Raw genomic sequence first — 12,003 nt, forward strand, 5'->3', positions numbered from 1 at the left:
TGAGTCTAATTTGTCTGTAATGATTCAAAGTATGTTTTACATTAGGAAAAAAAAACGTTTTACAGCTGGGGAATGTACAGCAGGAAAGAGGAAGAATATTGCACACTCAGAATAAAAAAAGTGTGTTTAAATTAAAATAAATGTGTTTAAATTAAAATAAATTGAGAAATTCAGATTTTTATGTACTTTGGTTTAAGGCTCCATGTAAATTTGTTACTTTGAAAAATGGCTTGTTAAACTAAGATAAAAAAAGGATTGACTTGCATTTTTGTTTCAGAATTAAACAATACTGTTGCTCAACATAAAAAATTTAAAATTATGTTGGAAAAGTCAGCTTCTTTCTTACTGCTTTTTCCCATCTTAACAGGCCTGAATTATATTGCAAACTTGCAATGTATTTTTTTTTTGTCTTTCTGTATCCAATATGCAACCTCCAACTTTCACAGAGTATCAGCATTTCTGTTTTTATTCCTGAGTGGAAGAGTGGAAATCCCCTAGAAAGAGATCCAAGCTCTGACTTCCAGCAGAAATCTAAGGCAGGGCTGTTCAATTCAGCTTCAGTTCTGTTTATTAATTAGCATAAAACATTAAAAAAATAATAATAATAATATTTCAATGTACTTTATAACGAACAAGTTAATTTGTATACAGAAAATATGTGTTTCGACTTGGATTCTGACTTTGGAGGCCTTCTGTATTTCTAAATGTGAAAGTAAAATTCTCAACAACACAAAGATCAAAGTATTCGACTTTGATTATTTTTGACCTCACATTTACAAAAATCCCCACTTCTGAGAAAAATAATCGAAGGCACATTATAATAAAAGCGGTATAAATTGTTGAAAAAAAAATTCTCACATTATTTTAATGTTCATTCAACAAGTTATTTTTATGAGTGCTTCTCATTGAAATGCAAAAAAGATACCAACCACACAAATCTGTTTGACACACACCAAACAATGCTCTTTGGCATGCGCCGTGATGGCATCTTCAATAGACTAACATTTAGCACTCTTGGTGTGAAAACACATACACACACACACGCACACACCCACACACACATCCCTACACACGCAGGAGCTTGAAGACACAAAGTGTCAGAATGCACGCAATTATATTTTTATTGCACGATGCGTGAACCCGCACAGCCTCTCTCTCACACACAGCTTCATTAATTCACGAGCATCATGCTGGATCGGATCTGATCGCTGTGAGCCCTCCAGCCGGGCAGACTTACCTTTGCTTGGCTCTACCCGGAACCATTATGCAGACAGGAAACTACCATTTTACCGCTAGCAGCAGCAGCATCGGGGGAACCGTCGTCTACGGAGGGGGACACCTAAAGCAGCTGAGGCGGGGAGGGAAGCTGGAAGCCAGGGAGAAAGGCAGGAAAACCACAACCGAGACAAAATAAAGAGGACGAGTTGGCGTTGAGCGGCAGTGAGCCAGTCGAGTCAGTCGAGCTGTAGGACTTTGGACTCAAACAATGGTCAAAACGGGAGCAGGCCAGTGATTTTGTTAGCGAGAGAAAAGAAGCAGCAGCAGTAGCCCTCCTGGGCAGATGGAGATCCCGGGCCTTTCTCGGTGCTTTTCCACGGATGGAGAAAAAGGCCCCGGTGACGGGCTTTAAGGACCCCGCTTTCAGAGCGCACGTCCTCCCCCATGTCCTCATACTTTTACCGCCGTGTTTCCCAGCGGCGTTTTCCAACCAGGATTCGTATTTTGAAAGGTAAAAACATAAACAAAAACAGCTTCCAGCAGGACTGACATTAGCATAGAAAAGCTAACGGCTCTGCTAAGTTGGTAGCATGTAGCTTCTGACTATAAAACGTTTTCTTTCTCTGAATTGTTTTCGCTTATTTGCTTTACATAGCGCTTATATGTAATTCAAAACAAAATGAAGTAGAGTGTTGCATGTCATAAAAAGGCACTACATTTTGATTTTATGTATTTTTTGAGGTAGAGTAGCTTTTGTTGCAGTCAACGTTAGCTAGCCCAGGTTATTGACAGATGCTAGCAGGGTTTTTTTGTCCTGTCTTTTTTGTCCGACCTAACCCCTGATATTATTATTTTTTTAAGGTTGTCGAGCTGTGACATCCCGTTTGGACAGAGTGGGAGAGTGGGATGTGTTCTTTTTCTCCCACTCTCTTCTTAACACCCAGCTGGAGTTTCGGATATGTGGATTAGCCGGTGAGATGCAAGCAACACTCATGTAAACAGTGCCATTGGTGCAGATCTAGAGAGAAATCTTTGCATCTGTTATTGTCAGTGTATCATTCACTAAAAATTTTGAGGTTTAATATGTGAATGGATAGCAAATTCAGCGCGTAAATCAATGCATGTTGCAAGTATCTGAACAGTTGTTGCATGTTTGTTTTGAAAGTGTGGCGCTTAATCTGCAGCTCAGACAAGATGAAAACACCACAGGGACATAGCGGTTGTGAATGGAGGCTGGAGTCTCCGACAAGACCCTAATTTTCCCTAACACCCAAAAGGCTCAGTTGTGCTTGCCTTTCGTGTTTTAAATTGCAGTGACAGAAGTATAATTTGTTTTGACAAGAAATTAAATGAGACATCTTTCTTTAGGTGATTCATATCCACTAGAATCTGTAAACAAGGCGAAACAATGTGGTCAGTCATTGTTAGCACAGTTTGGGTGATGCTATGAAACTGGATTGACTCTGCAGGTGTGAATCAAAAGGTTTACTTGATAACATTTTGGGAGATTTTTGTTTTGGATTAATGCATGAGCTGTTGCTGTTACATGAAGATCACCGAGTCACATTCAACATACTACCTTGTTAAACTGGAATTCAGTTTTCAAACTAACTACAAAATTAGCCACTTTTTTTGTTGCATCAAATGTTTTTGTATCTCAGCAGCAGTTTGATTTTCTCTTTATTCTGTTCTGAACTTCTGTAGTGTGTCACGCTTCAGGGAGACCACTTGTTTACACAAATTACATTATTAATCTCAGTTTCCCTCAAGCATTTTTAATTCTTCACAATTTGTAACTGTTTTTGGTGGGCACCGTTTACAGTGGGTGCCTTCTGATTGGATTTCATAAACAGCACTGCATATTGGAGATGCACGTTCATTCTTAATGTGGCCTCAGATGCACAGCTGACATTTGTAATTCATTAGTGTTGTATAAAAATATGTTTTTTTTTTGTAAAAAGCCTAATGTGATAATTAATATGAATCCATTAGCTTCTGTTGGATCAGCATGCTCTGCCTCATCTAGACCATTATTGTCAATCTATCATCTGAAAACAAACTGGAACCAGACTGATTGTTTTTGTGTGTTTATATTTGAATTATTTTCTCTCAATGTATATCCAATAACCTTTCAGCTGTATTTTGTACTTTAGCTGTACTTCTTATATTAAGTTGATCACACTAATTATATGTGTAGGTAAAACATTTTTATTGAATGTATAATAAACATTTGTGTGTGGTTTTAAAAAATTAAAATCAGACAAAAAAAAATCCTAATTTTGGGATTACACTTGCAGCTCTGTAAAATACAAGGGTTAGCTCAGATTTCTTGTTAATAGTAGCATTTGCTCCATATTTTGGTCCCCATCGTTTCTCTACTCCTACAGTTATTACTGTGCCCTTTAATTTCAGATTTTATATGATTCCTCTTTTATGTTCCTGGTGGATTCTTGCAGCAGTTTCTTTTCTTTTTTTTTTTTTGCTGTTTCAGCACAAAGTTCATACTGTATTGTCACAAAATTCTTCAAAGTAGAGTAACTGTGCTGTATGAGCCTCTGCTGTCATTCTGCCAAGCTACAAACCGAACACAGATGTGACAGCACGCACAAGACTGTTTGGCCTCTGTGCTTTTTGTCTCAAGGGAGACGTTTCCATGCCGAGTGCTTTGCAGAAAGCTAGAGAAAGGTCAGAAATAAGCGCTGATTTAACCCTCACATGATGGATGGTTTTTTTGTGTGTCATCTAGAGAGAAAGTTACGACTAATAGGCACGAGCAGATGACTTAGAAAATGTACATCAAAGATACTGCTGTGGTGGAAGAAGAAGAAGGGGTATGGTGTGACGGTTACGATGAAAATAATTACTTTTTCTAACTTTCAGCCAGTTGTGATTTGCGAGTAATGTATTGCATTACAGTTATCATCATATCAAAGACATGCGAAGGATTCAATCAACATTTGTCTAAATGTCTTGCTTGTATATTTTACATCAAAAAGGGGAAGAAAAAAGTAGCATAGAAACTATCCCTTAAATGTAGCTATGATTAGAAAACACCTAAAAATAAATGAATACAGAGGGCATGTGAACATGCTTTTTTCAAGAATATTTTATAAAATATCTTACCTGTGTAAAACCTAATCTATCTTGAAATATTTAAAGTTTTAGATTTATAAGGTGGTTTCACTAAGACAAAAACATTCTGGTCTAATCTAGGTGTCAAAACTACACAGTAAGTTTCTTATTACTTTAATAAAATATCTGCAAAAATGCTTGTTTAATTTGAAACTGGTAGGATTCTATTTGTATTGACTTTAACTGATTTATTATTGAGTCATTATGCTTCAAGCTTTAGTCACTAACTGCATTCTGTGTGTTGTTCATTTGATCAGACTCAAAGCACAGAATCACTAATGATTTCATGTTTGTTTTTGTTTTTTTCTTCAGGCTATCCAGAGGTTTTCATATGATGACAGAAAACTGTTGAAGAGATGATTAATCGTCCTCTAGAAAAATGAACACACTCCACTCTGTGGGACCGCCTGGCCTGACTTCAACTTAAAAAAATGGAACACTTTAAAGACACACTACAGACTTTTATGTAATTTAGTAAATTTTCTATTTATGACCCTTTATATAACCTCCCACCTGAAGCACTTGAAGGCTTCACTCCATAATAAAAATAAACTTAGTGAAACATTTATGAGAACTAATGAAGCATCAACTGTTGTTGGACTAAAGCGGCTCCTTCAAAGCTTGGGGCTGAAACAAAAGTTGGACTATCCCAGAGGTTACTAAAGGTCCGCTGGTTTTATAGAATTAGTGGAAGGGATAGTTCTGCCCTCTGGACAATTTGTCACAGCCAGATTTGGAGATGTTTCAGTTCAGCAAGTACCCCATGGACATCTTAGAGATGCTAAGTGGACACCAAGCCCACCAGTTTAAAGGGCTTGGGTTGGAACGACAACTGAGCCACCAACAACAAGTCCAACTGCAGCATCAGCAGCAGCTCCAGCAGCAGCACCAACCCTCTGCTGATACCTCTGGAAGTCTGCTGTCCGGTCTTGGGCTGGGATCCCTCCAGAGCTCTCGAAGCAATGCCTTCGCTGACTCCTCATCGTTATTCGCCAAAATGAGCGCCCCTCCTCCATCTATTTCCCACCAAAGCCAGTCATCCTCATCGTCCCACAGCTCCAGGAAGTCCAGTAAGATTAGCAGCAGTAGCAGTAGTGGCAGTGGGAGTTCCTCATCTGGATATCCCCAGTTTCTGCGGCCTTTTCATCCAGCTGAGGCGGCTCTTGCTCAGGAGCAGCTCCACTCTGGAATGGGGCGTTTTGACTTCACTGGAAGCAGCAGTGGAGGGGCTGCTGGAGTTATTGGGGTCACGCCTGCACCACCTCCTCCTCCGCTGCATCCGGGTCTTTCTGTACCTCAACCCTCACCCGGTCCGTCTTCATCTTCACCTTCTCCCTCCACCTCAGCTTCAGCTTCTAATAACCCCTCTGGCAGTACTGCGGTCCCCCTGGTTGGCCAGTCTGATCCCCGCAGCCTCCACCAACAGTTCAGCTGCATGCTTGCTGCCAATCAGTACTTTCTGTCTGGTGTCCCAACAAATAGCAGTCTTGAGCAGTTCCTCGTCCAGCAGGGAACTCACAACCACCTTAGTTTAGGTCTTGGCCAGGGGGTGACTGAATCCAACTCAGCCCTGGCCCCTCCTCCTGCCCTTCACTCCTCTCACAGCCACACTGCTCCCCAGACCCAACAACAGCAACAACAGCTGACCCCTCATGCCTTATCTCATCCACACAGCCACACTCACCACCCGCACCCTCTCCACCCAGCCCCTCAGCCTGCCCCACTGAGTGGCTTTGATTTCCAAAGCATTCCAGTACTTTCCTCAAACCAGATAGCATCATTAATGCAGCAGGAGGCGGGCCTTCCCCTCCCCCTGCCCTTGCACCTGTCTCTATCTAAAGAAGATGCAACAAAATCAGGAGACAACTCGTCTGCATCTGCTTCAAGTGGGGGTAGCAGGAGGAAGAAGGCAATGGCAGGTTATCTGCCCCAGAGAAAAGCTGAAAGTAGCAGCCACAGTCAGAGCAGTCACAGCCACACCAGCAGCAGTGTAACTACTTGCCATAACAACAGCTCAAGTGGGCACACTCAGAGCTCCTCTTCAGGCCTTGTGGGAGGGGGATCCGGGGGTGTTGGGCTAAGTGGCATTGGAAGTGAGACACAGCACTCCTCTCTCCTCTCGTCTTCCTCTCAGCAGCAGTCATCTTCCACTGTCTCATCATCCTCATCAGCCTCCACATCCTCTAGCTCCACTTCTGTGCTTGTAGCCAATGGCAACCAACAATTGTCCAAACCACAAGAACGTCATAGCAGCTCGTCTGGGCAGCCTGAACCAGAACCCCTGTACCACTGTGGTGAATGTGGTAAAACCTTCACTCACCTTTCCAGCCTTCGAAGGCATCTCCGAAGTCATGGCTTGACACCAGAAAGCCAAAGTAGGAAGTCAGACTGTAACTCTCCAAGCCCAGAGCGGATATTCTGCTGTGGTGAGTGTGGGAAGAGGTTCAAAAAGAGAGGTCACCTTATCCAGCACAGTGTCACCCACTCAGAAAACCGTCCTTTTGTTTGCAGCATTTGCCAAAAGTCTTTTAACCGCCGGGAGTCACTGACAAGACACGAAAAGATTCATGATGAGAAGCCATTTCGTTGTCCAGCGTGCGGGCGTTGTTTCCGTGAGAGTACCTCTCTGCTCAACCACGCTGCTTCGGGTGCTTGTGGCAAACCTCCCCGCAGCTCAAAAAATCGGTCCAGCGGTGGGGGGAATACAACATCCAACCCAAGCAGCAGTAAAATGGGAAATAGTGCAGAGAGTGGGGTAGGAATTTCAACTGATGGAGCTGGCATAACAGATGACAAGTATGCAACAGATTATTCCAGAAATCGATACCAGAACCAGGCGCCTTACAATAGTGGGGTCGGCGATTACAGGCGTCCACAGTCTTCCACGCTCTATTCCTCAGACAATACATTAGGCAACGAAATGACTAGCCAAACTCTACGGAAAGCCCCTTTAGCTCCAACGCTTCATCCCCATCCTCAGAGCCAGCAGCAGCATCACCACCACCAACAGCAGCAGCCCCACCTTCCCTTGTCCTCCTTGTTGGATGATTCAGAGGATGAGGTCACTAGTAGTGCAATGTCAGCCATTGCTGCTGCTGCAGCTGCCTCTTGTGACATCAACTCAGAAAGTCGAGAAGGAGAAAGGAGAGACATCATTGGAGGTCTGCTGGGAGGTTTGGGGTTTGGAAACATGGGCGGACCATCATCAACTAGCCTAAACGGTTCCACCATGCCTTTGACTCACCCCAGCCTACCCCACACAAAGCCCCGGAGGCCTCGAAAGCCCAGAGAAAAAAGGGATCCAAATACAATTGTGAGGAGGAGGAGGAGTCCAGCACCTCCAGGGGACGGCTCAGAGAGGCCATATGGCTGTCAGATCTGTGGCAAACGCTTTAGAAGGGCGGAGACACTGAGGCGCCACAACCGGGTTCACACGGGAGAGAAACCTCACGCCTGTGAAGTGTGTGGAAAAATGTTCCGAGAACCTTTTCACCTCACTAAGCATCTGACCGTACACTCTGGTCAAAAGAACTACAAATGCAACCTTTGTGGGAAGTTGTTTGCCTATGCACAGAGCCTTGTTCGGCATGGAAAGCTTCACAGAAAAGGGGAAATTGACAACACGGGTCGGAGAATAAAAGGTGGAGCTGCTGCTGCTGCAATCAGTCAAGTTGCCAACTCTGGAAACTCAGATTACTTCTCATCATGCTCCCAAGAAGAGAAGTCTCCAACATCTGGCACTCCCTCTCAGCGGCTTTACACCTGTACAGTATGTTGGAAGTCTTTCCGACACTACTTCCACCTGACAGCACATCAACAGACTGTCCATGGTGGTGGGGTGGGCCTGGAGAAGTCCTTTCGCTGTGAAGTTTGTGGCAAAGCCTTTGCCTACTCCAACAGCCTGGTGCGGCACAAGTTGTCACAACATGGCATTGACCGCAACGGTCAACGTGTCAACCAGTCTCAACCCTCTGGATACTCTCCACTTTTCTTTGATTCCGGTTCAGGTTCCAACTATGCTGGATCATCCCACATCCCACAGGGAGTTGCTGAGCAGCAACAGCCACAACAACAGCAGCAGCAGCAACAACAACAACAGCAGCAGCAGCAACAACAGCAGCAGCAACAACAGCAGCAGCAACAACAGCAGCAGCAACAACAGCAGCAGCAACCACAACAACAGCAGCAACAACCACAACAACAGTTGCAGCACCCTTTTCACTACCGCTCAAAAAACTTCCAAAAGCGCCATGGACAGACAAGAAAGCATCGAAAGAAAAAACGGCGCATCGTAATCCACAGCATCATGAGAGACGGGAAGCTGGTGGGAGTCCCTTTGAGTAAAGACACTCGCAAGAAGTTGATGATTCTGAGGAGGAAAAAGGGAAGACTGCAGGCGCACATCAACAGGAAAAAGCTCTTGGCCCAGCTGAGGATGAAGGGGGGAGTGATGAAAGTAAAGTCATGGTGCGGGGGTGCGGTCAGAGTCACAGGGCTCACCTCTATGGATGTCCCCTTCAAGCGTTTTCCTTGTCCCATCTGCCCTAGTGCCACATACGCCAAACAGGGCTCCCTGCTGGTGCACCACGCCGTCAGACACCCACCGAGAAACTCAGGGCGTCACGCCCGCCTGCGGTGCCAGGTGTGTGGGCGACGCACCACTTCATTACACAAAGCCTTGAAACACAGGAGTCGCCATCTCAAGCAGGCTGCATTCCAGTGCCACAAATGCCAACATCGCTTCTGGAACCCATGTCTCCTGGCCCGCCACAGGTTCTCCTGCCGGGGGGCGAGCTCTGGCAGTGTTGCTGGAGACTGGGACCTGACAAGGATGAGATCAGTGTCAGTTAGTGACCACTCTCCAGTACCGCTGACAGTTCTGGGCCTGGCCCAGCCTGAGAGATCAACAGTTCTGACTGAGTACAGTCAGTAAACACAAACTGTCTTTTTTTTAGACTAGATTGTTTTTTTGATGTTTATATTTTATTAAATAATCCAAGATCTTAGCACATTTTTAAAAAAATAGAGTGGGGATTGAAAGGGGAAGATTTAGTTCAACTACCAGACTATCCCCAACCCCTTATCTGGACAAGCTTTTAAACAATCCCAGTACAACAGCAGGGGTGGTTGATAAAATGACTTGGACTTCTAAAGGCCTAAAATCAAAACCGCCCAAACTATCTGCCTCCTGTTCCTGAAAGGTTAAGGAACTAAAGATCATGGTTTTTTTTTGTAGCATCTGTTTGAAAATTGTCAGTACTTTCCATCATGCTTGTCTTGTTCTAAATCCCTTTTGCTGTGTTTGTGCATCAACAAAAATTGGATGTTTATCATAGGGCTGATTGATGTACCAGTTTATTCTTTATCACATTATTCATAGTTATACTGTGTAGTCCTCATTTAATGCTCTGTTTATTACACTGAACAGATTCACTGTTTATGCTGAGATATTTCCCCTTAATATAAATTAATCTCTTTAGGATCTAATACCAAGTAGCTCACAAAAGTGGCACAGCTTGATGCTAGGTGATTTACGGAAAAGATTAAACACAAAAGCTTAGTCAACCGTTTTTATACTGTACACTACTTTTGTTACTTTTTTAAAAAAAATTGTGAATGAAACACAAACATGACTAAAGCTGTTAACTCTTTCAGGATATGAAAAGGACAACAGAAATAATGAGTGTACTGTACAATTAGTATTATATTTTATTATATATAAATATTATTTGCTGTTTTTTACTCCCAGTTTTCATTTATCTTATTGTTGCTATTCTGAGTGTGGGAGGGGACGAATTGAGACGTTGTTTGTAAAATCATAATTATATGTATCAATGTGATCATCCCTCCCTTCCTTTAACCTGAAACTCCGTTTACCTGCTCATACACAGTTTGGCTCCATTTTTGTAACAGAAGCGTGTACACATAGTTCTTTTTTAGGTCCTGTCCAGAAGTGCTTATCCATTTTTTTTCTGTAAAACTAAACCATGTAATATGACTAAATTACTATCCTTTGCCTAAAAGTGAGTTGTTGAAAAACCTTGAATAAACACCTGAAATGTCTTTTCTTAAGTTTTATTCTGGTAAATCTAATTGCCTCTGTCAAAGAACAGTGATTTTCACTTTTTATAGTATTTCTACATTTATAATTTATACAGTGTATAAATTACATTGTTGCTCTATTTGGCATTTGCAAGTGTCATTTCAGAATGTTTTTGAATTGGTGCCCATTTCCAGTGGTCATTGGACAGGTCACTAGTCTCAGGAGAACAAGGAGACACCAAGATACAATTTAAAGAAAACAATTAATCTAAGGGTCATGTTTTCTGACTGTTTGGAGAAACCCAGAGCACCTGGAAAGAACCCATGCATGCATGGGAAGATACCATACATGCTCCAGAAGGTTGGGATTCAAATCCAGGACCTCCATCCTGATGAGCTATAACTATGCAAACTTTTGCACAGTCATGCGGCCTAAAGCAAGTTTCTTTGTGCTGCATTACCAGTAATGAGCCACTAGATGGTTCTGTTCACAATGGTGGCAGTGGCTCCGTCAAAGAAATTTATAGAATTTGAATTTGAAACTTCTTGTGAAAGTTGGATCAAACAAAGCTGGTGTTTGTGTAAAGCAGACTATTTCGACCCTGGTAATAATTTTATGTTTCTTTATGCATACAGTGTGTAGCAGCAATACAATTTGACACCGAAACCCATTAAACAGGTGCAACAGCTGCTGTATTGGTCTGGAAATTCTTAGAGCTTCAGGTTTTCCAGTCACAAATTTTCCCAAGGACAACAAAGGATGGTGTCTAAAAACTTTGCAGTAAACGTTAAACATTATTTAACCATTTTAGAGTAGAATCATAATATCCTTTGTTTCACAGGGTAAATTCAGGTGTAACGGCAGCATCTGATACGTAGGTTCACACCAAAAGATCCAAAGTTAATATGTAAAAACAAGATCAACAATAACAACAATGGTAATATACTGTACATCATCAAATTATATGACTTAACAGCCAAAATGCAACAGGTAAATGATCAATTATAAATCATACACAAGACTTAAGTTTTTCTTTCTTTATAGTATCTAAGAAACATCACATTAAAATTGAAACTACTTTTAATTTTTCTGTAAAGTCTTATTTTAATGTTAAATCGTTTTAAACCGTTTAGCTTGAGGAAGTCTACAAGCGCGTAAATGTGATCTTTAATTGAGCCTCCAAAGAAAAAAAAACAACTAAACAAACCTCACGTGGCTAGAGCAAGGGGGGACCTTTGGGCGGGGACTCTGACCTATTTTCAACCAATGGGAAGCTAAGAGCGGCTGCGAATGACCCAGATTCAGCCAATGGCCGTGCGACGCTGTAGCTGGTAGGCAATGCTGAGGCGCGTGCAAAGGACATGTGATTGTTCGGAGTTGAGAGCGCGAGGAGGACACAGACCGCCGCTCAAACGGTCTTTTTAAATTAGATTAAAGGATATATCACTGATTTTTATTCGGATGGTGTAAAACACAACCTGAAAAAAGCACATCGGAGTTTGTGTAGTTATCCTCGACAGCGTTAAATATGCCAGATTATATTATTCCACTTATGCGAAGTGGCTGCATCTGTTTTGTTTGAGTCGTTATTGTGGATGCAGATATTTAGT

The 12,003-nt window shown here is 42.4% G+C and overlaps 1 protein-coding gene across 2 annotated transcripts; it reads left to right on the top strand.

Annotated features, from left to right (window-relative positions):
- Nucleotides 1-1,066: 1,066 nt before the first annotated feature.
- On the top strand, nt 1,067-10,413 carry LOC122843513. Of its 2 annotated transcripts, XM_044138311.1 has the most exons (4): nt 1,067-1,729; nt 2,080-2,190; nt 3,965-4,049; nt 4,663-10,413. In XM_044138311.1, exon 4 carries the CDS (start codon nt 5,090-5,092, stop codon nt 9,281-9,283), a length of 4,194 nt encoding a protein of 1,397 aa, XP_043994246.1. In that variant the 5' UTR covers nt 1,067-1,729; nt 2,080-2,190; nt 3,965-4,049; nt 4,663-5,089; the 3' UTR covers nt 9,284-10,413. The 2 variants fall into 2 exon arrangements, with proteins under 2 accessions (XP_043994246.1, XP_043994245.1); XM_044138310.1 differs by lacking the exon at nt 3,965-4,049.
- The last annotated feature ends 1,590 nt before the right edge of the window (nt 10,414-12,003 follow it).

The sequence above is a fragment of the Gambusia affinis genome, linkage group LG14, assembly GCF_019740435.1.
Source record: "Gambusia affinis linkage group LG14, SWU_Gaff_1.0, whole genome shotgun sequence".
NCBI lineage: Eukaryota > Metazoa > Chordata > Actinopteri > Cyprinodontiformes > Poeciliidae > Gambusia > Gambusia affinis.

Coding starts and splice junctions, on each gene's coding strand:
- LOC122843513 (XM_044138311.1), top strand. CDS start 5,090: ATGTTTCAGTTCAGCAAGTACCCCATGGACATCTTAGAGATGCTAAGT.